Source organism: Eschrichtius robustus, chromosome 10 (genome assembly GCF_028021215.1).
Source record: "Eschrichtius robustus isolate mEscRob2 chromosome 10, mEscRob2.pri, whole genome shotgun sequence".
NCBI classification, from domain to species: domain Eukaryota; kingdom Metazoa; phylum Chordata; class Mammalia; order Artiodactyla; family Eschrichtiidae; genus Eschrichtius; species Eschrichtius robustus.
Window position 1 is genome coordinate 8,397,599 of NC_090833.1, and position 27,493 is coordinate 8,425,091.

Genomic DNA, 27,493 nt, shown 5'->3' on the forward strand with positions numbered 1-27,493 from the left:
AACTGTCAAAGTATAAAAGCTTCTCAGGGCTTCCCTGGTGGCGCAGTGGTTGAGAATCTGTTTGCCAATGCAGGGGACGCGGGTTCGAGCCCTGGTCTGGGAAGATCCCACATGCTGCGGAGCAACTAGGCCCGTGAGCCACAATTACTGAGCCTGCGCGTCTGGAGCCTGTGCTCCGCGACAAGAGAGGCCGCGATAGTGAGAGGCCCGCGCACCGCGATGAAGAGTGGCCCCCACTTGCCACAACTAGAGAAAGCCCTCGCACAGAAACGAAGACCCAACACAGCCAAAAATAAATAAATAAATTAATTTTAAAAAATGCTTATCAGCAGGAAGACGTCTCCAGTAATCTCAGGGGCAGAAGCACACTTTAACAGTGTTCGATTAGAAGTGTTGGGAGAGGAGATTCCTGAATATTCTGTCCTTGGGGGCTTCCGTGCTGCCCCAGGGGATATTTAAGTGGGCTCCCTCAGAGCGTTGATGGAATTTCCCCACAAGCCTGTTGATCTTCACTAATCAAGCAATTTTCTGATGAGCAATTTAGTTTCAGAGGCATTTTGACGTTAAGGAGATGAGAATGTGTTACCTGGGAAGCGGAAATGAGTTTGGGGGTCCTAAGCCTCTTTTCATTTTGTACTGTCTCTCTCCCTTTCAATCATAGCTGGTAGTGTTTTTCCCAGTATGATTCTACATTTGTGGGTCTTCTGTGAATCTCATTGGGATTCACTCATTAAGCAAGTCACACCCACAGATCTCTTTGAGATAAGCTCTTCTCTACCTTGGGCTTGTGTGATTTTTAGGCTTACAACTTTGGAGGTCAGAAGTCTGAAATGGATCTCACTGGGCTAAAGTCAAGGTGTCTTCAGGGCTACTTTCCTTCTGGAGGCTCTAGGGGGAGGATCTCTTTCCTTGCCTTTTCTAGCTTCCAGAGGCTGCCTGCATTCCTTGGCTAGTGGGCTCTTCCAGCTGGTGTGTTCTGCCCATGCCACAGGCCCAGCAGGTGCTAAACCCGTAACAGCCACTACGAGGTAGCAAGGGGTTTCTTGCCTTAGTCTTGCGAACCCACCTATGGCCACCGGGGGGTAGCAGAGTGGTTCACGCCGCAGTTGATTCCGCCCATGTCCACTGGGTGGTGTTAGGGAATTTCTTGCCTCGTTCTCAGAAGCCAGGATTCTCTTGGAAGTTGTTCTGGGGGCGGGAGTGGGAGATGGGGTGGATGTCGGTTGGCAGCGCACATTTCTAACTCAGGCTGGGTAAAGTGCAGCTTCTGCTGCACCTGTCTTCTGGGGATGTTTCATCCTGCCCCACTTCTTCATGGACCTGTGCCTGATGGTGCTGGACTGGGCTCCTGGGGTAGATACAGGGCTGTCCGCTGGGGCTGGCTCTTAGTCCCTGAAGCACCTTGTGCTTGGATGGGAAGGCCTTAAGGGAGTGTACGGGGACCTCTGAAAAGTGTGTGTGTCCACAGTCCTAGGTACCTGTAAGTAGGTGCTGGTAGCAATCAGAGGTTGCTGAGGCACTAGGGTAGGAAATAGAGTATAAAGAGAAACACTTGTAAAGATTTCAAATATCCCCTTATGAAGCACCCCTAGAGCCTCACAACCAGCCTTGCATGCAGCTCCCCATCTCCACCACAGCCTCCCACCCTCACCTGCACAGCCTTACCACCACCAGCAGCTAAACTGATTGAGCACTTATTCAGTGCCATCCTCAGATCTAAGTGCTTTACGTGATCAGCTCCTTTCATCCTCATAACAACCCCACGAGGGAGATAACATCACTATGCCCATTTTACAGATGAATGAACTGAGGCTTAGGGAAGTTAAGCAACTTGTCCTGCTCTCCCCCACCGCTCTGCCCTGGACCACTCCACACTTCCATTCCCCTTGTCTCCGGTCTCATTACAAAGCTTAATACAAGATGTCAAGGTGGGCACATGCTGGGCTGCAAAGCCTGAGAAGTGAATAAAAACAGGTTACGGAATGGGAAGTAGGGCGTCCCACTTCTGTGTAGTGATGCTGGGAAGCATGTATGTTGGGGGAGAGATCTTGAAAGACAGAACGAAATTCTCAACAGAGGTTCTGTCTGGTAAGGTGCAGGTGTGAATATTTTATTATTTATCTAAATAAAGGAGTTAATATTTGTAAAGTGCTTAGGATAGTGCCTAGCAGATGGTTAACTGCCATAAAAAATAATTATATTACATAAATCTGTGTTTTCCAGTTTTCCTGCAATAAACATGTATTACTTATACAATAGACAATAAAAGTAATTTGTAAAAGACTTCTGGCTCCATTAAAGTTACTATGAAGGGAGGCTTCTTTTTTGCAGGAGGAACTCAAGATTTGATGACTAATGATTCAGGGGACTGAACCCAAGGAAAGAGTCAGAAATGACCTCCAAGTGCCAAAGGCAAGCCTAGCTGACCACGAGAAAGCAGATCCATAGATGTTCTTGGCAAGACTCAGTTCGTGGGAGGCCTAGTTTTATGGAAGGGACAGGAAAATGCCTTCTGGACTGCAGCCCACACAAAGAGGTCGTGACCTGATTTTCTGAGTCAAATATTTACTTGGCAAAGTTCCTTCCTGATAAGGCAGCCACGTGAGAGGAGTAACCATGGCTATCACCCAGCCTCCAAAAGCATCTTCTCCAGAAAACGAGGAACCAAGAGTCCCCCTTCTCCGCTGTCACTTTCGTGTCATGATGGAGACGGCACGTGGAGGACTGCCCACAGGACAACAAAGCGTCTCCGAGATGTTCCCTCCTCACGAGTCACAGGGCAGCAGTGGAAACTGGACCCAGGGGCTGGGAACCTTGTCCCCGTGCTTCACTGGGCTGTAGAGAGCTGGGCAGGAAGGAGGGGCCCCAGAGGACAAGGCTCCAAGGGGCTACAGTCCTGGCTGCTGACTCCCTGGGGGCAGGCGGGGCATCCAGGCTCCAGCTGAGGCTCAGTTTGGAGTCACAGGCGGGCTCCATCCCCTCCGAGGCCCAAAACCGGTCCAGCTAGGAGGGGCAGCCACTCACGGGAAGGGGCGGTCATCGCCCCTCAAAATGGGCTGTGATTTGCTCCAAAGTCTTTCCTTTGGTTTCAGGGACACAGGCCAGAGTGAAAAGGACACTGAAGATGCAGAAGGCAGCGGCCAGCCAGAAGGCACCGTAAGGCCTGAGCACCTCCTGCAAAGAGAGTGGAGAGGCCATGCATGGACGCGGCAGGTCAGGAGCCCTCACGCCCCAGCCGAGAAGCCGAGGCCCCAGTCGGGGCCCACCCCGCCCAGGCTCACGGGAGTGGAGGAGGTTCCGGGCTCCGCCATCCAGAAGCCTGAGCTGAGCACTGTCCAAGGTGTGGAAGTTGTGTGGCGGGGACACTGAGGCTCACTGTGACGAAGTGACTGCCCCCAGGTCAGAGACCTGCTATCAAGTGACAGCTGGGCTTCCTCCCCCAGCGTCTGACCCCAGGGCCCACAGACCTCCGCTCTACTGGCGATGGGGGCGTGTGCACACACGGGGACACTCAGGGCCCATGCGTGGAGGGGAGAGGGAGCGGTGACTTTCGGTCAGTCAGTCCACCCTCCCAGCCCAGCCCCAGTGACCTCCCAGGTGCCGGAACCAAAGGCCACTCCCTTTCAGCTCCTCTTCCTCTGGGACATGGTGACCTCACCCCTCCCTCCTTGAAGGCTTTCTCTTGGCCTCTCAGCAATGTACACCCCCAGGTCACTCTTAGGTCCTTTGGTGCCATCCCCCTCCTTTACTGTCTGTCCCCTCCAAGCTCCCGGCAAGTAATTTCCGCCCCCAGGCCTCTGCTCTGGTCTTCTTGACATGCCCCCCGGGGCAGCACCAGGCTCTACACAGAGTCCGGTCCAGCCCCAAGCATCCACTCCTCTCATGACCTGCCTCCCCTTGCCCCAGCCCGGCCTCCTGGTGCTTCCTCCTCCCACCACTGTGCACTGTCATACCAGCCCGTCATAAAGGTGACCCTGTCCGTCTCATTCACTGCTGCTCTGGCGCCCTGAACAGGCCTGGACATGGTAGGTACCAGGAGACCTGGGGGGGAATGAATGACTGAACAAATGGCTTGACTGTCTGCACCAGAGTGGTCCCCCCTATTGGATGGGAGGCCCTGAGGCAGGGACCATGTCTGCGTCAGTCCATCCATGAGAAGGTGGCAAAATGTTGAACTGAACTGATGCTCCCATCAACCCTAAGAGGAAGGTACGTTACCCTTCTCCATTTCCAGTCAAGGAAACTGGTTCAGAGACGGGTGAGCAGCACACCCAACGTCACCCAGCAGGGAGGCGGCCAAGATGGGGATGGAGCCCAGGCCTGTTGACTCCAAAGCCGGAGTTTCTCTCACAGCCCTGCTTCCCAGCCCGTGTCCCCAGAGTCCAATGGGGGAGGAGGTCAGCCCTGCTGTCCTTGCACCTGGACAGCCTGGAGGTTCCTGAGTGGCCACAGCCTGGGTTTCTCGCCTGCCCCGGCCCATCTGCTCCCCCTCACCCCTGACCAAGATGGTGTCGCAAGATGCTGGGGCCTCAGCCTGCATGCAGAGCCACGGACCCCAAGTCTCTCGCAACAAGAGTAATTCTGAAAAGTGCTTCTCTGCCGACTACGACGTGAGGGGGAGGCCATCGGGGCCCGCGCTCACCATGAGGCTGCTGAACTCTTTTGTCACGAGAAAGGCCATGAACCAGTTGGTGAGGACGCAGACGCCCGTGGCCACGCCCTTGACGTGCAGAGGGAAGATCTCAGACATGAGGAGCCAGGGGATGGGTCCCCAGCCCACAGCAAAGCCTGCGGGAGCAAGATAGGCGTCAGGGCCCACGGGGCTGGACCCTCAGCTCGCCGCAGACCACCTGGGCTGAAGCCTTGCGGGGCTGGCCAGCTGTGGCCTGAGGGGGCCTGGATCCCAGCCTGGGCCCGCCAGCTCAGCACCTTCCCGCCGTGGGGTCTCAGGCCACTGTCCTTACTTCTTATGCGTCAGGGCTTTGCTACGGAACTGGACAAGGAGGGGCCTGCTTGGAGGGCTGTTGTGGAAGTCGTGTGAGAGGAGCAGAGACAGGCTCAGCTTGGTGCCTGGCACACGGTCAGAGCTGCAGACGCAGAGGTGAGGCCGGTAGGCCTGGCCTCACTGGGAGCCACAGGAACCCGGTGGTGACAGGGCGGCCCCCTCACCCCCGACTCAGCCTCCCCACTCACCGGCAATGAAGAGGCACATGCTGCCCACCGCCAGCCAGGCCAGCCCCACACTGCCACTGGCGGGCTCCATGGAGACAGGCGCCAAGAGGTCCACGTGCGAGGAGTTGCTAGGGCCGCCCTGGGTCAGCTTGAAGTAGGCGCCAAAGGCGCTGGTGCTGAACACCATGACCACACCTGCAGGTGGAGTGCGGCAGTGGGCAGAACGGGACAGGGGGAGGCGGCCCGCGGCCCGGGCACGTGGTGCTGGGGGGCTGGAGTCTTCGTGCACTGTGGGCCACAGCAACGTGGCCCGGATGCCTCTGAGAGGGGCAGTGAGCAGAGCCCTGCCTTACTGCACTCACCCCAGCCCGGCCCTGCCAGCCCCGGCTTGGACCTTGAACCTCAGCAAACTCCAAGAAGCTCCTGGAAGCAGACCCTCCCTGGCCCGAGGAAGCAGGAGCAGCCACAGAGGCCAGACCCACTTTCCCAGCAGCACCAAGTGCTCGGTGGGGCTCAGAACACGAGGAGCCTCACTCAGATCATCCTCTGGTCCTCACAATGGCCCACGGTTACCCCCGTTTCACAGAGGGGAAACAGGCTCAGGTAAAGTCACTTGCCCAGAAAGACCACAAGCTTCTGAGCCACTTCAGCCCCGGGCCCTCAGTTTCCTCATCGTACACTGGGCCCTGATGGCGCCTTCTTGTAGGTTCACTGCGAAGGTTAAGGTGTGATGCAGCGATGCCGTTAGCACGGGCCTGGTCTGGAACAAGGGCTCAGTGAGAGCTCTCCTGAAGTCTTGGCCTTGTTCTCAGGGACACTCAGTCATTGTCCTCCTCCCTCAACGTGGTGACCTCAGCAAAGACCCTCCAGCCTGTGGTGGGAGGCTGGCCTGGGCCACCCACCTGCAGAGGGCTGAGCCGTCACCCTTGGGCCTCACCTGACAAGGCCAGGAGCAGCCTGCGCCCGGCTCTGTCCATGACGAGGGCCGCTACGGCCGTGAACAGCACCTGGATGATCCCCACGATGACCGAGGCCAGGCTGCTGTCCTGGGGAGACGGGCCGAGGCGGGTCAGGCGAAGACCCCGGGACTAGGTCCCACCCATATGGCATCCAGGTGAGGCAGGCTGGGGCAGAGGCCTCTTTACCTTGAACTTGGCCTCCTCAAAGATGGTCTCTGCATAGAACATGACAGCGTTGATGCCCGACAGCTGCTGGAAGGCCATCAGTGAAATGCCGATGATGAAGGGCTTGTAGACGCCAGGACGCCGCAGCTGGGCCAAGTGGAAGCCCTGCTCAGACGGAGACCGGGCATCAGTGCTTCTCTCTACCCTGTCCCGAGGGCGCCCCAGCTTTGAGCCCACCGTCCTGAGGCCTGGTGGAGTAAGGGAGCCTCTGCTTCTTGTCCCGGCCCCACCTGAAGCCTCTGCTTCAGGTCCCTGCATCACTTTAGCCTCCGATTTGTAAGGTGACAAGATCCTCACCTCCCCACGGCCCTTCCTGATTTGTTGGGGGATCCACAAAGATGTTCTATGAGCAAAGAGCCCAGGGCTCCCGAATCCCACCAGCCTTGGGTCTGGGCCTGGGCCAAGCGCCACCCCCCGCCCCACTGATCCTCACCACCACTGCCGGACACGTGCTATGACTCCCACTTTACAGATGAAGAAATTAGGGCTAAAGATGGGAAGGTCACACAGCAGGTAAGGGGCAGAGACTCAGTCTTCTCCCCTGCCCGACAACTCCCTGTTTAAAAAATCTAAGTCCTCAAGTCTGCACGTGCAGTTTCCTCTGATGTGGCCCGGCCTTTCTCTTCCTGGGACAGGAAGATCACGGCTCAGGCTTTCCCAGGGATGTCCAAGGCTGGGGCCCAGCCAAGCAGTGGGGCTCGAGCAGGCCTCTGCTTGCTGGCACACAGGACAACACCCCCAATCCCACCCGCCACTGTGTGTGTACAGCCTTTGCCACAGACTTGTGTTGACCTCCCCTGGCTGCAAAGGGGTGAGACCTCATGGTCCCCTCCCCCCAGCTCTGGCTCCCAGCCCCTCACCTGGTGCTCAGCCCCAACAGGGGGCTCTTCCCAGCCCTGCTCGGAGCCCCACAGGAACTGCATGGCGGCCATGGCTTCCTGGCGCTTGTGCTGAGTCAGCAAGAAGCGAGGGGTCTCAGGCATGCAGCACATGAGCAGCAGCATGAAGGAGGGGGGCACACAGCCCAGCACGGCCAGCCAGCGCCACTTGAGGACCCAGCCTGGGTGGGGTGGGGTGGGTCAGACATCAGAGCTGGGGTGAGCCAGCCTGGACCTTCTCTGGGAGTGCCTGCCCCCTCGCCAACCCCAGGGACACAGCTTAAGGGGTGGGGACCTCATTACCTTTGCATGACTACCCTCGGGTTTGTTGTTGATATTGTCATCATTATTGCTAAGTGTTGTGGAAACGATGGGGGGTATATCAGTGAATATTTATGTAGCCATTAAACAAAGGCGCTTGCTATATATTGACGTGGTATATGGCACCATTCGTCTAAAAGGTAGGAGCGGGAGAATAAATATGCATAGTCCTCCTACATGCAGACTCTCAGCAAGGCTGCCAAGAAGCAGGCAAGGCTGGCGCCTCCGGAGAGGAAGAGGGACAGAGTTGGGGGAGACTTTTCACTGAAAACCAGTCAATCAAAACTCACAGAAATTGATCAATGAAAGTGCAGATTATGATGACCTGGAGGAAATTCTGCGGGTGTGACCCACATGTCTGTACCGAACGTCAGTGTCTGTGCAGGGGCTTTGGCATACTGCTGGCCCCGCAAGGCAGCTAGACTGCTGGCAGGACTCTGAACGAGAGTCAGGATGGTAAGTGGGTAAAAATGAAAGACCACGGACCCGCACGTCAGCTACTCTGAAGAACCAGAGGGCACGTGCCCCGGACCCTGCCACGGCCTGTCAGGCCCGAAACCCCCATCCCCCAACGGTTCTCAGGCCATTCCTTGACAATTCTCATTTGGGGCCTGCTGCCAGGCACTTATCAAAGTGTCACTTAATTTAATCCCTCAACAGCCTCAGACTAGGTAGGATTATCTCCACTTAAAGATAGGGAAATTGAGGCTCCCAGGGGCGGTGTGACTAGTCCAAGGTCACACAGCTAGTAACTGGCAGATTCCCCTAACCTGGGACTGTCAGATATGAAGCCTGCCCTCTTTCTACCCCAGCTCAGTTCCAGTCTGCCTCTGGAAGCTTCCTCATGCTGGCCCCAGCTCTGACCCTCAGGTCCCCTGGAACCTGCCTCCTTCAGGCTGCAAATCCAGTACTGATTCTGAGGGAGACAGGCTTGGGTTCTCCAAGCTCTTAGGCTAAAGACTCTGGAGTGCCCCCTCCACCCCCAGAACCCTAGTTTGTCACCACTCAGTGAGGTACTGACCTAACCAGTCAGCCCTCCCCGCACTCCTGGAATGGGCTTCTGCTCTGGGAAGATGAGGACATCACCTTCTCCAGCTCTCCCCAGAACTTTGTCCCAAGACCTGCATGACCCAGGGTCTCAGGGAGGTGGTCTGGGAACCTGGCATCTTGGGCAGTGGCTGTGTGACCTCAGGCAAATCCCTTGACCTCTCTGAACTTCAGTTTCTATATCTGTAAAATAGCCACAAAGCCATTAACAGTTATCAAAAGAGACAACATGAAAACTATACCTGCCAGATAGGCTAGGAGGATGCCTATGACGACCATCAGCTGCACACAGGAGCCGAGCAGCCCCCGTACTTCGGGGTAGGCAATTTCGGAGATGTAGACCTGTTGGTAATTAAGATGGGACTTTACTTGGGGTCGAAGAGTTCTTAAAACTGAAAACTCTCAGCCATTCAGAGCTGAGGAGAGCCTCAACTGGGGCAGCTGCAGGCCCAGTGGGCTCCTAACTGCAGGCCCTGGTCAGCAGAGCCCTCCACATACCTCCCTGCCCCCACCAAGTGATCTGCAGCAGGTGTTTAAAGGGTATAGAAGTGGCTGCTATGTGTGTGGGGCGGGGGCGAGAAGGGCTTTTCAACCTTTCACTTATTGTATGTATACCCTTGACAAAATGCTAATTCTGATGCAATAGGTGTGCGGTGGTCCAAGATTCTGCCTTTCTAACCAACTCCAGGTGACACCCAGGCTGCTGGTCCAAGGACCATACTTTGAGTGGTGCCCTTGGAGTGAAAGCAGGAACTCTTCACCTCAGTTGCTACCAGTGACTGCCACGGCATCCTCTGGGCTCAGGAGCCAGAAAGCCCTTGCCCATGCTTCTAGGTTATTCCATACCTTATGCCCATGTCTAAGACAGGTGTGTTTTTTGCCCAGTAAAAAAACCCTCCAAAATATAAAATCCAACCTAGCTGCTGCCTGTTACCCAGCAAATGCAGTTGAAAGGAGTGGTAGGTGCAAAGGGATGGATTCTGAGCTACTGCTCTCAATCTTGACCAGGTTAGGGTGTGGGTGGTTGATCATCCAAACTCATGACCAGCGGCAGTTCACGGGTCACCCCGCAATCCCAGCTGCCAGGGTCCATAGTCCTTCCACAGGCCATGCCAGGGCCAGGGCTGTATGTGCAGGGTCTCACTGAAGCCTCACAACCACAGCACGAGGTAATGCCATTATTCCCATTTTACAGGCGCAGAGAGGTGCTCTGCCCTGGTAAGTGGCAGAGCCGGGATTTCACCCAGATGTCCAGCTCCAAAGGCAGCCTGGGCAGTGCTGGGTCAGGAGGTGGTGAGAGAGAAGCAGGGGAAGTGGCTGGAGGACCGGTTCCTGAGCAGTGAAGGGGAGCCGCAGGTCCCAGCAGCCTTCGCCCCTGGGGACAAACCAGAACAGGATTTTCCTGCTAAACTGTAGTCAGTGGTCTGAATGACAAGGGGGGGATCTGAGCCATACTGTGAGGCTTCTGTTGACCATCTACAGATGCCATCTTATTTGTAGAGCAAAAGAGAGAACCTGTTAAGTGGCACCATCCTGGGCTCCAGTAATAGCTTCACCACTGACTAGCTGTGCCTAAACAAAGGACTTCACGTTTCTTAAGCTCACTTCATCTGTAACCAGGGACAATAACAGCGGCTATTTCCAAGGCCCGTTGGAGTGTAAGGAAGACGAAGCAGGGAAGGGGCATGGTGCCAGGCAGGCAGGAGGCCGCAGCCAGGGAGAAACAAGGCCCCCAGGTCTGCTCCTTCTCCCGGGTCCCAGGGCGCCAGGCTGGGGGACACACTCACCGGGGCCACTAGCGAGGCAATGCCGCAGGCCAGGCCGGTGAGGAGGCGGCCTCCGAGCAGCATCCAGACGTTCTGAGCCGCGGTGATGACGGTGAAGCCGGCCACGAAGGGCACGGCGCAGAGCAGGAGGCTCAGCTTGCGCCCAGCGCGGTCCACGAGCCAGCCGCCCAGCACGCCCCCCGCCGCGGCGCCCAGGGTCACGATGGCCTGGGGGCGGGGCGACCGCCGGCTGAGGAGGGGGCGCCGGGGGGTGCCGCGGCCCAACCTCGCCCTCCACCCCACCCTCAGCGGCCTTGGGGGAAGGGGATGGGCGACCCCTGGCAGGGGAGCCGGGACGTAGTCGGCGGAGGGTCTCAGTGCCCGCCCGAAGCCAGGCAGGGGGAGGGTCCTGGCGCCCATCTTAAGGGTGGGCGAAGGAGGGTCCCAGGAGGGCTAGAGGGTGAGCCCGAGGCCTCACCCCGAACCAGGAGGCGGCGGCATCGTCGAGGCGCAGCGCCGGGGGCGCGGCGCGCCGCAGGCTCGGGATGGCCGGGGAGCTGTAGCCGAGCGCGAAGCCGAAGCTGAGTGGGCCCAGAGCAGCGGCGAAGGCGGCGAGGAAGACGCGGCGGCCGCGGGGAGCGCTGCTGGGACGGGGCGGTCGGTGAGCGGGGCCTGGCGCAGCGGGAGGGGCGAGGCAGCGCCCCCGGGGCTCTGGTTCCCCTGTCCACTCACCTGCCTCCCGGCGGCCGCAGGAGTGGCTGGGTCTCCTCCTGGTCCCCAGGCGTCATGTCCGCGGCCAACACTTGCCCGGTCCGCTCCGACGCCTGAACTGCCGGGGGTCCCGCGAGCGCGGCCTGCACCGGCCTGTCAGGCCAGAGCCAGCCAATGAACGGTGAATGGTGGCTCTGGGGCGGGGTCGGAACGGCAGCGGGTATGGGAGCAGCCAATGGGAACGCAAGGCGGTGTTCGCCTCTGGGCTAGGGGCCGCCCTTGAAGTCAAAGCGGACCAATGGAGGCAAAGAGCCGGTAGGCGACGAGCCCTGGAACCGCCCCTAGGACAGAGCTATCCAGTGTATAGGTGGGGCGGAGTTTGTAGCTGGGCCGGAGCACACAGTCATCCAATAGGAGTGTGATGCGAGCTCGGAGGCGGGGTCATATAGATGCCTCACACCGAGCCGGCCAATGAGGGTGGAGGGCGGGGATTGCACTTGCGCCTGGATCCGCCTCTCAACCTAGCTTCAACCAGTGGGGCTAGGAGCTGGACGAAGGCGGAGCACGTGGGCCGCGCCCAGAACTTCCCGCCCCCACTCTGGGCAGCAGCAAGTCCCCTCCGTGGTCGGATCTGCGGTCTCTGTTTGGCGTTAACCGCTGCCCTGGGGCCTGGGCACTTCTGCCCACCTAGAGCCGCAAGGCGGAAGGTCTGCAAACAACGGTTCTGGGCCACTCTCTCGGATGCTGAGCCTGGCGCTGCAGCTGGGTTGCCGGGGCAGAGGCGTGGCCCTTGGCGCCGCAGCCCACCTCCGTGCACGTCACGACTCGGGGTGGGGGTGGGGTGGGGGTGGGGCGGGGGGAGGCCCAGGTTGCCGACAACGACCAGGACCTTCGGGTGCTGTCCCGTGTTGGGCGGGGCCCCTCATGCCTCATAGCTGTGACTGATCTGGGCTTAAATCAGTGAGCTCTACGCTCCCTGTTAAATTACACTCACTTCATAGGTAACTCTGACTTTGGAATCTTCATCTTAATATCTCCCAATTTTGAGTCCCCTGCGGATGTTAATAGCCAGCCTCTGTATGTGCGTGCAGCTAGGTCACTGCTGGAGGTGAGTACGATGAAGTCAGTGCGCTGCAGAATCTCGCCGTTTGTATGCCGCACTCTCTGGGTGCAGGCAACTGCGATGGAGTGCTGTGTATTTTCGGCAAGAACCAGGGCTAAGAGAGTGACAGGCTTAGCTTCTAATCCCTCTCTGGGCCTCTGTTTCCTCATCTCTAAGTGGAGATGACAGTTAACTATCTTGCAGGAGGGTTGTGAGTAGGGGCAATATATAAAAAGACCAAGCACATGCCAGGTACTCAAATGCTAGCCGGTATGATTAGCGCAGTCACCTGATACTACTGTCTTTCAAGACTTAGGCAACCGCCCCTCTGTGCTTCCTCAGCATCTGTGCTCCGGTCATACATTCTTAGCACTTATCATTGCTTGTGATCACCTGTTTACTTCTGTCCCTCCCCCAATGGACAAGATCTCCTGCTCCAGACAGTGGGTACTTGGTGTTTGCAGAGAGGAGGGATGCCTCAGGCTTCAAGGGCAAACTGCTGCATTTAGGTTTACTTTGCAATTCAGCCTGAGGGATGTGCAGAGAGGCTTCCGTAAACAGGGTGATCCAGCGAGCCCAGCTAAGGCCAGCCAGCCCTCAGAGCCATGGATCCCTACAAACCTGCTCCTGCCCTCTGGCTGGTCATCTCCCTCCCCATGAGTGTGCAGTGTTCACTTCTTGGCCTTTGTAAGCAGACACTGCTGCCAGACCAGCCTCCCGCTCCCCTTTTGTAAGCTAGGCACCATCAGTCTGTTTAGTAGGGCCCACCTCTTGCCCTTTCTACATCCACTCCTCAGATCTGTGACTCTTGTCAAATCATGGGGTGCCACTTGCTGCCAATCTCTTTGGAAGAATGGTCTAAATAGCCCTTGGTTTTTCTATTCCAGGCTGAGAAGTAAGAAACTTCAGAAAAAAAAAAAAAAAATGACAGGAAAAACACACATACAAGCTCATGAAGCTTATAGAGTATTTTAACACGAAAAACACCAGCCAGATTCAGCTGATACAAGGCACTCAGCCTGGCTCTGTATGGTGGACAGGGGAGAGAGCACAGCTCTGGGGTCAGAGAACTCACAGGTTCAAATCACTGCCCCTTTCTGGGCCTCAGTTTCCTTATTTGAAAAGCAAGAATAATAAAATCTAATTCACAAAACTTCAGGTGAGGTTGAGATACAGTATGTAGTTGATCTTGTGTTTTCCCCCTTTAAACAAAAAGGGCATAACAAAACACAGAAGAAGAACGGGAATGCTGAATGCTACAAAGACTGAGGAGACTCCTGGGTACGCCTAAAAAGCACTGTCTTTAATACTCTCACCTCTTGCCTTCTGCTGAAGGGGACCAGGCAGCCTTCAGCTTGGATGCTTCATGTTGGACCGTCTGTGCAACAGGCAGAGAGGGGAGCTCTCCCCACAGTGTGCAAGGCCCAGAAGGAGGTAGGGTCCAGAACTTCTGTGAAATCTATCAGATCAAGGTCATGTCAAGCGCAGGCCTCTGCACTTAGTGAGAAGACCTGCAGAGGAACTCCTCAGAGCCACTTTAACAGAGGAAATGATCTCAAGTTTCTTTTGATGGGTAATATAGGCAAGATGAGACAGAATAAAATGGAATCCATCAGACTAAAGCCAAAAGTAAATTATCTTCTTCACACCACTTAAAATTGTTACAATATCAGCGAAACTAGGTTTCCCTCCTTTGATTTCCCCTGGCTAGAGGCTGACATCTCACTGTTTCATTCCCACCTGGCCAAACTCACATTTTCTTCTCACTTTAAGGAGGGAGCAACGGAAGGCAGATACATGATAAGAGGAAGGATAATCATTTGGTTCATGTGAGAGCAAAGCAGACTGGAACAAGAGGAGGGAATTTGAGAATGATAATTTTGATGATGGAGAGTAACTGTTTTTTGGTTATATGATTTCACAATAACAATAACCCCCCCAAAAAAATCTTAAGACTCTTAACAGGCTCCTATACCTTATTATTTTTTGTGAGACACAAAGAGAAAGAAGCAGGAGTTTCAAAGATCTAAAAATTCAGCTTTTCTCAAGTCTGTAGGCAGAAACGCAGCTGGTTCCAATCACAGTGAACTGAAACAGCAACAGGGGCCAAAGGTGCAGAAAGAAAACTTATTTATAATAAATTTTCAAAGCAATGGCTTTTCTTTATAAAAGAAACACAGTATGTGACAAAACAAAACTGTAATGAAAAAATAACTTTTCCATCTAAGTATATAAAATGTAAGAGAAGGTTGCAGTAAATAAGAATGAACATTTTTGATTTATTCAAAGTTTCAATCTAAAACCTCAATGAAATCTACCACCTTTAATTACAAGGGTACTGATGGTTCCTGAACAGAAAGAAACAAAGGTTAAGATGGCACCGGACATTGGAGAGTGACCCAAACTGGCCGAGGGTGCAGAAGCTTTGGTCCAATAGACCACGGACAGGCTAAAAGCCACATTTTGTTGAGAACTGATGTCGGAACTGGTTAAAGAGTGTAAACCTCCATAAGAAAATTAAAGATGGCAAACTCGACTGGGACTCTTTACTTCAAGTCAATAATGTCTTCGTCCGAGGAAGCTGTGAGCTGAAAGGGGCTGCTGCCCCAGACAGGGCTGCCTTCTCGCTCAGCCACAGGGTCCGGGTCGGAGCTTGTCGACTGATAACGCCCCTCGGGATTGGCTTCGGAAGTGGAAGGACTTTCCAAGGAGCTCAACGTGATCCTAGAGGAGAAAAGTCACTGTGAACGGATCCTGGGGCACCACTGAGCTGGCTGCTCTGTTTCCTGTTGCCCTAAACTCGGGAGCCCTTCTCCCCCTCCGCCTGCCATTATGGGGGAGAGGTGGGGAAGTGCAGGAGTGACCCCCCCACCCTGCCCCAGCAGAGCTGGTGTTCTGCAGGCAGACAGCCCGATCTCATGGGTGGTTATGGGTTTTAAAGGCCAGCGGTGACACACAGGTGTTTGTGAGGAAAATTGGGATAATGTCACTCTGCCTAAAACCCTCCCCTGGCTCCCCACGGCCTGAGGACAAGGCTAAAACGCCGGGCCACAGGACCCGGCCCTGCTGACCCCTCCAGCCTCCTCCCAGCCCACCCCCGCCCTCTCTATTTTCTCCTGCATTCAGGACGCTCACTCTCTTGATACCTGCAAAACCAATTTGACCAAATTCAGGGAGTTCATTCATTCAACAAGTACTCACGGAGCCTGTAAAAGCCCCAGCCCAGCCTCTGGTCGCTCTTGACCTTGCATCCTTGTCTGTGCTCAAGCTGACCCACTCTCTTCCCCCCCCCCCCCCCTCTCTCTCTCTCTCTTCAGGGCCTTTACCCCTGCTATTCCTGCTGTCGGAGGGGCTGTTCCCCCAGCTCCTTCTCATTCAAAGCTCAGCTCAATGCCACTTCCTCCAAGAAGCCTTCCTTGACTCCCAGCCCCCACCTCAAGTAGACCTTCTATCTGCCCCATCCCCACCACTACCTTCTTATAGATTTCCTTGCAGTGCTTGTCACTAATGGAAATGATAGCATTTGCTTATTTGTTCACAGGTTTATTATCTGTTTCTCCACACTAGAATGTAAAGTCCCTGAGGGCAGGGGCCTAGTCACACAGTAGGGGCTCAATGAAAGTGCATTGGATTAAAGCGTGAGTGAGTACTGCCCCTCTCTGGGCCAGGCTAATGCTTGCTTGATTTATGAGACTGGGCTCAGTCTTTCCTGATGTTTGGGACCCCCCTGCCCCAAGTGTGGTGTGATGGCACCCCTCATTCTTCTGCAACACCTGCCACCCTGGAATGCTGTAATTCCTAGAATGTCCCTGTTGGCCTTTCCCACCAGCCTGTGAACTGCTGAAGTTCAGCTCCGTATCCCCAGCTCAGTGCCAGGTGCTCCAAGAATGTGTGTTGAATGACTTAATGGAGCCTGGACACATGCCCCCTTGCCCTCCACACAGGAGCAGGCAAGATGTCATTGAGGGACACAGAGAACCTCAGGGGACAAATCAGTGGGATTCAACAAATACTCATGGACGTGTGATACTGAACGGCCATCCAGAAAAGCTGTACCTGTTTCTACGCCCACCACAAGTACTGGAGAGCGCCTGTCACTTTTACTGAGCATTCTTGTTTTAAAAAATCCCTGTCAATCTAGTGAGCAAAAAGAGTCTCAAGGTACTTTAATGTGCATTTGTTGGATTGCTAAGTGAGGTCACCCATTTGTCTGGGCCCCTCCCTGGCAGGCAGTGTTCTCTGGGGATCCTCAGGGAGGAGCTGGCTGCCAACCCTCTGCTGTGGCTGCCGAAGGGGCCGGCACATGGCATCATCGGTCAGCAGGAAGGGCCCTGTGGCTGTGCTGTGACTTCAGGGACCGCCACCCTGAGAAGGGGCTGCTGGGGGCTGCGTCCCTCTTTACCTTTCGCTGCTAGTTGACCTCACTGTCCCTGGTTTAGGGCCTCCTTGGTTTTCTTCCAACCGCTTCCGGGCTTTTGACTTGGGCTTTGGTGCTCCTTCTGCCCTGGGTCCACCTTCATCGGAGAGGCCTGGATTGCAGGGGAGAATCACAGGTCAGCGGGTCATTACCACAGGGCTGCCACAGAGACAGAAAATGCCCTTTTCCTCTTGGTAGGGTATTGGTGCATTATTGGGATCGAGGAAAGAAGAATGATGATAAAGTCTATATTTTTAAATAATTGGTTGTCTTGTTGGTAGAAGGTCTTTTTTCTTCTGATTAGAACGAATATATGTATTGGGAAAAAAAGAGTCAGAGGAGTTTAATGAAGGAGAGAAAATCTACAGCGCTACCACTGGAAACTGTAATTCTCCAACTCAGAGATTCAATTTCTGAAAAGCACAGTGGTTTATACAATAGTAGTTGGCAGATCAAGCTTTCTAAGGGTATAGTGGTTTAAAAATAGCAATGTATATGTTTTAAAAGTGCAGTGGAAGGCACCAACTTCTAAAACCAACCGACTTTGCCAATGTCAAAGCCTGCCCTGTCAGGTGGTCCGAATCCCCGTCTCCAGTTGGTCAGGAAACATTACTGCAGGACAGGCATGTGCCAAGGCCAGCTGTCCTTGCAGTTTTATGCCGTGCAGATGCCAATTCAAGTTTTCAAACCAGTTCTTACTGGTTTGACATAACATTTCCATTTTTCCTCATTTTGTTTTCACAATTCTGAACAAAAATCTTTATAACAGTCTAGCGTTTTCACAATCATCATGGTGCTTTATGCTTCTCTGGTCTGGTCTCCCACCTGTAAATTGAGAGAGGAGGGCACAGCAAAGATCTTACATCTCTACCATCCCCATAGAACTGCCCCACGGTCCAGGGGCTTTGGGAAGGATAACTGAACTGTACCACAAACATGCAAGAAAACAAAACATATGAAAAAAAAAAAAAACCCAAGTAAATTAAAATTTTAGATATACGAATGTAAAATGTTATCTGAGGACTGCAGGATATAAACCCTTCGGACACTTTCCTAGGAAATTAGACATATATAGATACTTATGTTTAAAAAAGTCATATCAGACTAGACCTACTGTTTTACAAACTGCCCTTTCCCCCCTGAACATGGTTTGGGCACTTTCCACATCAATAAATACAGATTGACACATCACTGTCATTGGGTAAATGATGTATAGTCTTCCTCGGTGTAGGTGCACTATAATTTCTTTATAAATCCCTTATGAAAGGGCTCATTGTTTTTGAGGACAGTTAATATCCACAGATAAAACCAGCGGGTATCGTTACAAACAGTGCGAACACAAGAATCGAGAGCCATTACCCAGCAGCTCCCTGCGGGTCCTGCTCGCTATCTCTTTGATCTCCATGCGCGACAGGGACAAGGAGTGAGTGACAGGAATGGCCGCGATGCCGATGCCGATGGAGGTGGGCGGGGTGATGACCTTGGAGACTAAGGGCGATTTCAGAGGCCGCTCGATGCTTCTGCCCACCAGGTTTCTGAGTGGAATCTTGTACAGATTTTTGGACTGAATCTCACCTGAAATAAGAGTTCGAGAAGAACATCAGAACTTTAAGAAGAGTTCATGTTATTCACAAGAGGATAATTCCTGGTTCCTCAACATAGTTAGCATGAAGGAAGAGTTTATGTTGCAGGCTGACCTCCCAAGTCTCATTAGGGGCAACAAAGTGAGGGCGCCCGACGGCTCTGTTTTCTAAGGGCATCGTGTTCATGGGTAAATGGGGAAAAACGCACCCACTCCTGATTACGTGTGCACAGGAGGAAGGAGTCGACAAGAAAAGCACAGCTGTCCTGCTCGGGAGCTCCAAGCTCTCGTGACAACGAGCCGTAGTGACGACTTATGTGGTGAGAAGTTAGGAAAACCACGAGGCAGTAACCACAACAAAGGCCTGCGGGCAGGGTTCAAGGGCGAAGCCAGACAGAGTGAAACCTGGGTGCTGAGTAATGTCTGGGTTTTATGACTATGTCCTTTTAGCTATAAAAACCTACTATATTGTTAACATCCCTGAAGGAAAGATAACTTGCTGGGGCAAGTTGGAATCTCTCTAGCCCTCAGCTCCCTTCTCCCCATTGCAACAACTGTTTTCATAATGGGATTTTTTGGGGGGGGGCATTATCACAAGATTTCTTAAGAATGCAACCACACTGCAAGTTTTTTTATGGCTTCAAATAGTGAGTTCCTTCAGCAGTAGTCACATGTCAGTATTTGACAATGAACTAGAGAAACCAGAACGGATCAAAACTATCTATCATAAGACAGTAAAAATTGGACTTCACCTTCCCCCAGGGAAGAAGGAAACACTGGAGTATCTCTGCCCGGGGGTGTCTGAGGAGAATTGTGGGCACTGGCCCCCTTGGAGCTGCCTCCAGATGAGACCTCATTCACAGATGCGGTTGCTGTGAAGTATATATCCGACTAGAGAGAAAGAGAAGGCGTTACTGAGCCACCTGCTGTTACAAGCCCTGCACCCACCAGCCCTTCTGTCATCACTGCAGGGCCCCCAACTGCCCCCCCCCCCGGGGGCCTGTGGTGCAGGAACGAGCTGGGGAGGCGGCTTCCAGCTCTGTGCTCAGACGTTTCCTGAGCGTTCACCTCACCCACTTATCTGTTTGTTGATACACAATAGAAAAGAGTCAATTTCCCACACACCAGCTGCAAACACAGACACAACACACTTCCCCGACACGGATCTCGGGCACCTGGAGGTTAGAACTGGAGAGGGTTTGGGATTCAGTCAGATCCATGTCACAGGTGGAGAAATGGGTTCTCATGATTCAGCAAATACTCAAGCACACCCTTGATGCGCTGGCTTTGGGGTAACGGCAGTGGTATGTGGACTCAGGGACGCTGAGTTTCAGGAATTTTGCAAGCTGGCTGCTAAATACAGCCATTATTAAACTTAAATTATATTAAAAAACAAAGGAACTAAATATCAAAATTCAACCATTCCTAATTATTTTACTACCTTGAGTATTCTCCGAGCTCTTGAGGTAATTTACATGAACACTGTCTTGGGCAGGTGGGGGGATACTGTGTAATAGCGGCTCCTAACGCTGTGTTCCATCGTGTCACACGGGAAGCTTGAGATCAGTCACGGTGGGACTGTTTACACCATGGAAATTGGCAAATGCTACAAATCAGAGCTTGATTTGTTGTTCTGTTGATTGTCTAGACTTACAGTGATGAAGAAAATGTTAATAATGAAGATTAAAATTAAAAGTGTGTTGGATCTAATGCTAAAATTGAGAGAAGTTTTGGTTTAATGATTTGTACGAGGGTGAAAAATAGTTTAATAGATCACATATCAGATTTTTTTAAAAAATAAATTTATTTATTTATTTTTGGCTGTGTTGGGTCTTCCTTGCTGTGCGCGGGCTTTTCTCTAGTTGCGGTGAGCGGGGCCTACTCTTCGTTGTGGTGCGCAGGCTTCTCATTGCGGTGGCTTCTCTTGTTGCAGAGCACGGGCTCTAGGTGCACGGGCTTCAGTAGTTGTGGCACGTGGGCTCAGTAGTTGTGGCTTGAGGGCTCTAGAGCGCAGGCTCAGTAGTTGTGGCGCACAGGCTTAGTTGCTCTGTGGCATGTGGGATCTTCCCGGGCCAGGGCTCGAACCTGTGTCCCCTACATTGGCAGGCAGATTCTTAACCACTGCGCCACCAGGGAAGCCCCACATATCAGATTTAGTGACAACAAACTTGGAAAAAGAAGAACGGATGGAGATATAATTCCAACCATAAAATCGTGGTTGAACTGCAGCATTAGTTTGGCTATGGAGAAAGGAATTCAGCAAAAATTAACAAAAGCATTTTGTGAGAGCCAGTTGGCTAAATGGACTTTAAGATAAAAGCATTGTATATTTTATTATTTGTAAATTGTAAGCTATTTACATTTTATAATCAGTAAAATTTGTAATCAACTGATGTCCATATACGTGTGTGTATACATACACACAGCCATTTTCCAGAGGACTGGTGGTGGTTACACACTTACCAGCACCCCACTGGCGCTACGTTAGTGAATAAGATGCTCAGTGTCTGGTCTCACAGAACTGTCAGTGCAGTGGGGAAAGTACACAGTCACCCACCACCAAATGTGATGCAGGTCAGGATGGAAAAGTGCCCCAGGCGTGCAGCAGGGCACAGCCTGGCCTGGCAGAGCCAGGGAAAGGGTGTGGGGCTGACTTGGGGGAGGGGACTAGAACGAGACCTGCTGGATTATGCGCCAGGAGTAGAAGACAGCTTGGAAGATCGTCTTTCCTGCATCCTTCGGTGTTGCTCACATTCTGTTACCAGACGTGAATTAGTCTGTCAGCCATAGTTTGTGGGACACAAATTCAAATTGAGGACAGACAGCGGCAAAGGAAGAAAGGAACATTGCAAGCTCTTACTTTTCTAGACTTGGCCTCTTCTTCAGGGCAATAGTGACCCAGGCTCTGATGGGGGATTTCTCTTTTCAGCTGAGCGCTCCCCAACTGCCACCAGCACCGACGACTCTCTTAACACTAAGGAGGGGCGTTTTGAAGCCCAAGGAGACTCACTCGCACAGGAAAACCCAACCCATGAGCCTGTTTTCAGCTTTCTCATCTCAACACTCACGAGGTGTTGGCATTGTCAGCCTCACCGTGAACATGTCTGCGCCTGCCTGAAACCTCATGGTGCTGTGGGTGCCCAAAGCCCCTCAGACAGAAATAAAACCCCAGCTGTACTCACTCTGGAGGCCACGAGCTGCAGCTGAGGCACGACGGCCGTGTGGACCAGGTTCCCGTTCACCACCAGGCGGATCTCCATGGAGTCGGTGGTGAAGGCCAGCAGGTAGGGGAATGCGCAGACTGCAAGGCAACAGGGCGTCAGCTCCCAGCCTGTGCCTGCGGCTGTGGAGCTGCCAGGACCCTCTCACATCCCCCTCGCTTCTCTGGCAACTTCCATCTCTCCCCTTCCTCTGGCTGCTTCTCTTCTTCCTTCACGGGTGCATGTCCCCCAATTCTAGGAAAGCCTGCCTTAGCCGCCAAGCTTCTGCCCAGTGACGTGTGCACTGTCCCAGCTTCTCCCTGTGCCCTTCTCCCGCTGCAGTCTTGTACCCAATCTTCCGGGGGTGCACCGCCCACCCAGGTCCTGGAGACCTTCCCCCTACGGTCCAGACTGCAGCTTGACACGGCCTTCGCACATGCCTTCCACCCGGGAACCTAGCCTTTACTCCTTCTTCATTCCCTGTCTCCGGGTCACCCTCCCCTATGCTCCTCCTGTCTGTGTGTCTGGGCAGGGACTACCCCTCACAGTGTCCCTTGGGTTCAGTGGGTTTGCTGAATTATTTGTTAAACGTTGGCCCGTCTTCTTGAGATCTTTTTGATGACGTCCAGGTGCCAGAGCTGCCCCAGTGGCCCTGTGAGCCCACCTTTGTCTTTTTTACTGGCCACTTCGCACTCTCTCCTTCACGCTGGCCCACTCCCTCTGCCCTCTCTCCTTGGCGACTCATCCGCTCTCTTGGCTTCACCTTGACTCTTCCTACCACACCCACGCCTCTAGCCTTGATCTCTCAAGTGGGCCCCCCCCCCGGTGCCGGTGCCGTGGCTCAGACCTGAGAGCCGTTTCCAACCCTTCCCTCCCTTTTTTACCATAACTAATCTGCATCGGAGCCGACCCTGTCCTCCGAGTGTCTGGATCCATTCCTCTGCTCTCCTCTCAAAACTCTATCATGTTTACCTATCAACAAAGCCTTCTACTTTGAGGAAAACAGTGCTAAGATTCTTGGCTCTGATCTGACTCTCCCCAGGCAGATGCCCAGCTGTGGATCTTGAATAACAGAAACGAAGCACCACCACTCACGTCCTGAGTTTTGAGTGGCAGGCAAAGTACCTGAGTTTCTGTAATTCTAGACTTTCAAGCTTCAAAATGTATAAAAAGGACGCCAAGTGCACTGTGCTCCTCCCCCAAGTCAGTCAGAGTTTCAAGGCTGGAGATCTTGTTCAAGATCTACTGAAACTGATATTTAATTGCTCTCAAATGCTCACATGCTCAGGCACTGAGAAGACTTGGGAGGAACAGTGGAAGACAATAGTCTCCAAAGAGGAACAAAATGAAAAACAATTAAAGAAGAAGAAGGCTTTGAGTACTCATTATACTCACATAATTCATAGCAATTTAGCGGTAAGCCAGTGAGTTTGCTTACACAGGATGGAACAGTTCAGATATGTCTATTGACGGGGAAAGAACATGATGATAAGGGGTTTCCTTACCAATCGCACAGGGAGCCTGGTTCCAACAGAACTGGAAATCTGACGCAGAGGGTTGAACCAAAAAAGAGCCACCATTAAATGGGCAAACCTTTTTATAGATGCAACTGTCTGCAACGAAACAACAGCGACGCATTTTTGTTAGACACAACACTCAGGTAACCATAATTAGATAAATGAGAAACAAGAATAGCATCCTATCTGCTCGTTCTTTATGAAAGCCGGGACGAATATAGCCATGATGCCAGATCCTCAGGCGCAGGAGGCAGTCTGAGCCAGAGTAATATTTCTGCTACAAGTCATCATAGCCGCCATTTTTGGAGAATTTACTATGAGCCAGGCACGGAGCTTTAAAACATTCTTCCGTTTAATCTGTACAAACTTATGAAGTAGATGCTATTATTACACTCATTTTACAGATGAGAAAATTGAGGCAAAGAGCAGTGAAGTAGCTGGTCCACAGCCTCACAAGTTCTACTTGGGAGAGAACCAGGTTGGCTTGATTGCAGAGAAGAAGGGGCACTTGAAGGCAGCCCCTGGACGGAGGAAGGCCTCCTACAAGGGGATCACGCTCTGAGCCTCACTCAGTAGGACATGTGTGATGGGAGCTGTACACCACTCCCCCAACATTTTATTATGAAAACTTGAAGCCATGTGCCTGTATCACCTTGGTGAATCTGAGCCAGCATTAGATTAAGGCCAGGTTAATTCAGTTACCCAGTTCCTGGCTTGCTCCGAGCTCTAAACACAAGTCCAGGTGGTTCAGACCCTCTTCGAGTGAGAAAGGTCACGTAGAAACAAAGGCCCCTTTTATTCCAGAAGCCCATCATGTTTTAGCCATACAATCTTATTTTTAAATTATTTTTTAAAACAGCCTTACTGAGATGTAATTTATATACCATAAAATTCATCCATTTTAAGCATTCAAGTCAATGAACTGTAGTATGTTTATAGAGTTGTACAACATCACAATCTGATTTTACAACATTTTCATCACCCTAATAAGAAACATCACGCCCATGAAGCAGTCTCTTGCCATTCCTAGTGTGAGAATCGACAGCTGTGGCCCCTCTGTGAGAGGGCAGAGGTCATGGAGCCAGAGCTGCTGCTGCAGCCTGCGATGTGGGGCTAGGCTGGGGATGACCACCGCCGGCCCACCTGAAGCTTAGGGTCTCCTTTGATGTGACCACTGTGCCTTGTCAAGCAGTTAACTTATACTGTCTCATCATTGTTCTTCTAACAGAGTGAGTTGTTGGGACAGAAAAACTCACCAGAGTCAGTTCTGTTTTTGCTACAGTGGACTCACTAGGGGAGAAAAAGCATCCTCATTCTCAGCTAAAGGCCTCGCTCCCTGAGAAAATGAGCGCTCAGGAAGGACACCCGGATCTCCCCGCAGCGGCTCCCCCAGCTGCTGTGTCCGCCCTCGGCCTCCTGCCCACGACTCTGGATGCCGTGGGGTGCAGCTCACCCCCTCTCCACTCTGGCCCGTGGCTTTCGCCCCCTCAGGGACATCGCCCCTCTGTCCTGCACCGCAGTTTCCCCTTCTCCATCGGATCTTTCCCGACAGCCTTACACATGCTGTTTATTCCACCTTTTAGAAAACAAAATCCTTGGCCTCTCTTCCTCCTCTAGCTGTTACATCCTTCCTTATTCTTTTTCCCTTAAAGCAAAATTCTTTGAAAGACTTGTCTGGACTCCCCGGCTCTACTTCCTCTTTCCCAATCTCTCCTGACCTGTGCAATCAGGCTTTTGTTCCCCACTGCTTCCCCAGAGACACCTGCTCTTGTCAAGTTTCCTAGTGGCCTTGTAAACCCAAGCGCCATCTCAGACCCGATCTGTCAGAGGCAAACGGCACAGCGGGTCACTACTCCCTTCAACACTGCCTCTCAGGGCCTCACCCCACTTTCTCCTGTCTTTCCAGCCACTCCTCAGTCTATTTTGCTGGTTCCTCCTGTCTCCCCCACTTCCCGGTGGGTGATCTCTTTAGTCTCGGGACCCTAAAGGTCACTTGCCTGCTAATGACCCCCAGGGAGCCCCCTCCGGAGCCCGCACTTGAACCAGGTGATCGCTCACTGTCTGCACTGGGATATCTCAGAGGTGCTGATGGGTCATAACTGAACTCTTGATCTTTCCCCCCAGACTTGCTCTTCTGAAAGCCTCCCTCATCTCAGTAAATGGCATTCTCTGTTCTCCCAGCTGCTCACGTCCCCAGACTGCAGTCCTCCTTTTCTCTTCCCCTCACAGCCGCACTTTATTCACCGGCACGTTATCTTGGTTCTCACGTGTAAAGCACGTCTAGGACCTGACCACCGCTCAGCGCCTCCCCTGCGGCGGTCCTGGTCCAAGCCCCTGGCGTGCTCGTCAGATGAGCGCAGTCCCCGCCCTTCCCGCTTCCACACCATGGCGGCGGGGGGTGGAGGCGGTTTCCTCTTACAGACCCTGTCGCGCCTCTGCTCAAAAGCCTCCAGTTGCTCACCAGGGTGCAACGCAAAGACCTTTCACCTACCAGGCCCTGCTGGAGTCTGGTCCTCTTTGCCGATGTCATTTTTATCCACTCGCGCCCTCGCTCACTCTGTTGTGATCACGGGTCATCTTGGGGTCACCTCGACCGTACTGGAATGTTCCTCCTCAAGGTCTTTACACCTGCTCTCGTCCCTGCCTGAAACACTCAGCCTGATACCTTCATGTTCAACACTCAGTCCTGATACCTGGACTCCCTTTGGGTCTTTGGTCCTCGCTCCTCTCCCAGCGAGGCCTGCCTTCCTCACCCCCCGTAACTGGTGACCGGTGACCCGCACACCCCACTCCTGCCCAGTCCAGCCCCTCTTCCGGCCCCTCTTCCCCCTTCATTTCCCCTCAGCACTCAGCACCATTTAACAAACTGCACGTGTTTCTTATTTATCTTGTTAATTGTCTAACTGCTCTCTTTAAAATGTAAACTCCACCTGATGGCTGGATTTGTGCTTATATTCACTGCTGAAACCCCTAGATATCGGAAGTGCTGGGTAAAGATTTGCTGAATGAATGAACGACTCAGGAAGGACACAGCAGCCTTGTGTTTCTAAAGGCCCAGGTCCCTTACACACATCCCCTCTCCTCTCCCCTGTCCCACCTCAACTCCCACTAGGGGCGAGCAACCTGCTGCGGGGTTTGAGGGGCTGGGCTGGAGGAGACCCTGGCCCCTGAGCACAGAGCTTCCTGGATGGGTCGGGTGGCTGTGTTGTGCCTGGGAGGCCAGACCCAGCCCCCGCCTGCCTCAGAGGGGGTCACGCGGGCCTGGAGGAGGCGACAGGACTGCAGTCCATAGGCGCCCCCTGCCGGCCCCCCCGCGCTTTCCAATGGATAAGCCCCAGGGAAGCAGAGGGCGCTCCCTTCCAATAACCAGTGCCGGTGGTCTCTGCACCTGAGGCGAGGGGCCTCCAAATTAGACTGAACTGATTCAGAAAAGGAAGCGAAGCTGTTTCTCGAACCCCAGAGCCATGCAGCCTGTTCACACCCATGAACTGGCGCCCATGCCTGCTGTTCCGTGAAGCGTGAGCTCACTGTGTCCCTGGCAGGGCCTTTCACTGTTGTGTCTCCAGAGCCCGACACGGGCCTGGCATAGAGAGGGCCGTCCCTTATGGTTAAAAAGAGCCGCCTGAACGGGGGCTGGCGCGGGGGCAGGATTCTAAGAAAGTCACTGCCTGGGAAGCAGCTCAGAATCTATGACTTCCCTCCTTTGACTTTCCCCATCCAGCTGGTGGGGAACAGTGTATAGGTTCTAATTTTAAAACAAATTTCTCTGAAGAAAAGTCCCTTTCTGCATGTAGAAAAGTTTTTCACTTATCTGAGATAAAAATTTCTCTATAGAAAACTCTGGGTTTCTGGAAGTTATATTTTAGAAAGGAGCAGACATATGATAAAAATCAGCTTCAAATTTGAGAAGGGTTTAGACAGATCTGTGAATAAAATATCCCAAAAGAGCGATTTATTGGTGAAGTTCTTTCCTTGTGACTACCTTCTCCTGATTCCCCATAAATCTCGAATTTCGAGAGGATGTTTATCAAATTTCTCTACTGAAAATACTTACTAATCAAAGATTAATTAATCAAAATATCTGCCTCATGTGATATAACCAGCATCACCACTCTAAATCGATACAATTCTAGGCTGAAAAAAATATATTTTATTGTTTTAGCTAGACTGGGCAGGCTTATCCAGGAAAATATCTTACTACCTTTGCCTTAAAAAGATCCTTTTTATTGTAGTATCACATTAGCTTTTGAAATGCTGAAAATCCTTAGAGACCCTATTTGATATCTGTGGTCTGCCTGAAACCCACCTGCCACCTGACCCAAACTAACCCAGCTGAGGCCAGGTACGCCAGGTTGAGGCTGATTTCATTAACACCTGAGAAATAACAAAAAGGGGAAGAGTAACTGTGGTTAAAATTTGGGGCACTGGAGTCAAGAGGCCCCAAATGTGAACCTGGGCTCTGCCATTTGTAGCTGCACAATCTTGAGAAAGTCCGTTCACCGCTCCAGGTCTCAGGAGCCTTATCTCCCTCCAGATGACAGAGAGTAACAGAAAAAGTCAATGGAACGGTGACTGAGGTGGGTGAAGCACAGCGCG

General features: G+C 52.8%; 2 protein-coding genes across 7 annotated transcripts in view; both read right to left on the reverse strand.

Moving 5' to 3' along the window:
• Positions 1–2,464: 2,464 nt before the first annotated feature.
• SLC2A8 (solute carrier family 2 member 8) lies at positions 2,465–11,236 on the reverse strand. 6 transcript variants are annotated; one of them, XM_068553054.1, is made up of 10 exons: positions 11,101–11,236; positions 10,847–11,009; positions 10,390–10,596; positions 8,845–8,944; positions 7,217–7,416; positions 6,318–6,461; positions 6,110–6,218; positions 5,194–5,367; positions 4,643–4,788; positions 2,465–3,174 (listed from the first exon to the last, which is right to left on the reverse strand). In XM_068553054.1, exons 1-10 carry the CDS (start codon positions 11,154–11,156, stop codon positions 3,037–3,039), a joined length of 1,437 nt encoding a protein of 478 aa, XP_068409155.1. In that variant the 5' UTR covers positions 11,157–11,236; the 3' UTR covers positions 2,465–3,036. The 6 variants fall into 6 exon arrangements, with proteins under 6 accessions (XP_068409155.1, XP_068409154.1, XP_068409157.1 ...); XM_068553053.1 differs by having other exon boundaries at positions 10,847–11,012; XM_068553056.1 differs by lacking the exon at positions 4,643–4,788.
• A 3,284-nt stretch (positions 11,237–14,520) lies between these two features.
• The window catches only part of GARNL3 (GTPase activating Rap/RanGAP domain like 3), a 129,614-nt gene continuing 116,641 nt past the window's right edge, over positions 14,521–27,493 (reverse strand). The window contains exons 24-29 of the mRNA XM_068552556.1: positions 22,886–22,993; positions 21,363–21,481; positions 18,933–19,071; positions 17,958–18,173; positions 16,584–16,710; positions 14,521–14,905 (exon numbers count right to left, since the gene is read on the reverse strand). Coding sequence (XP_068408657.1) covers positions 14,728–14,905; positions 16,584–16,710; positions 17,958–18,173; positions 18,933–19,071; positions 21,363–21,481; positions 22,886–22,993 — 887 coding nt within the window. The 3' untranslated portion in view covers positions 14,521–14,727. The remainder of the gene's footprint in view (positions 14,906–16,583; positions 16,711–17,957; positions 18,174–18,932; positions 19,072–21,362; positions 21,482–22,885; positions 22,994–27,493) is intronic.

Coding starts and splice junctions, on each gene's coding strand:
- SLC2A8 (XM_068553053.1), bottom strand. CDS start 11,156: ATGACGCCTGGGGACCAGGAGGAGACCCAGCCACTCCTGCGGCCGCCG. Junction 6,462..7,216: donor CTGTTGGGGCTGAGCACCAG/GTGAGGGGCTGG, acceptor CCGTCTGAGCAG/GGCTTCCACTTGGCCCAGCT. Junction 5,368..6,109: donor GCTGCTCCTGGCCTTGTCAG/GTGAGGCCCAAG, acceptor CTCCACCTGCAG/GTGTGGTCATGGTGTTCAGC.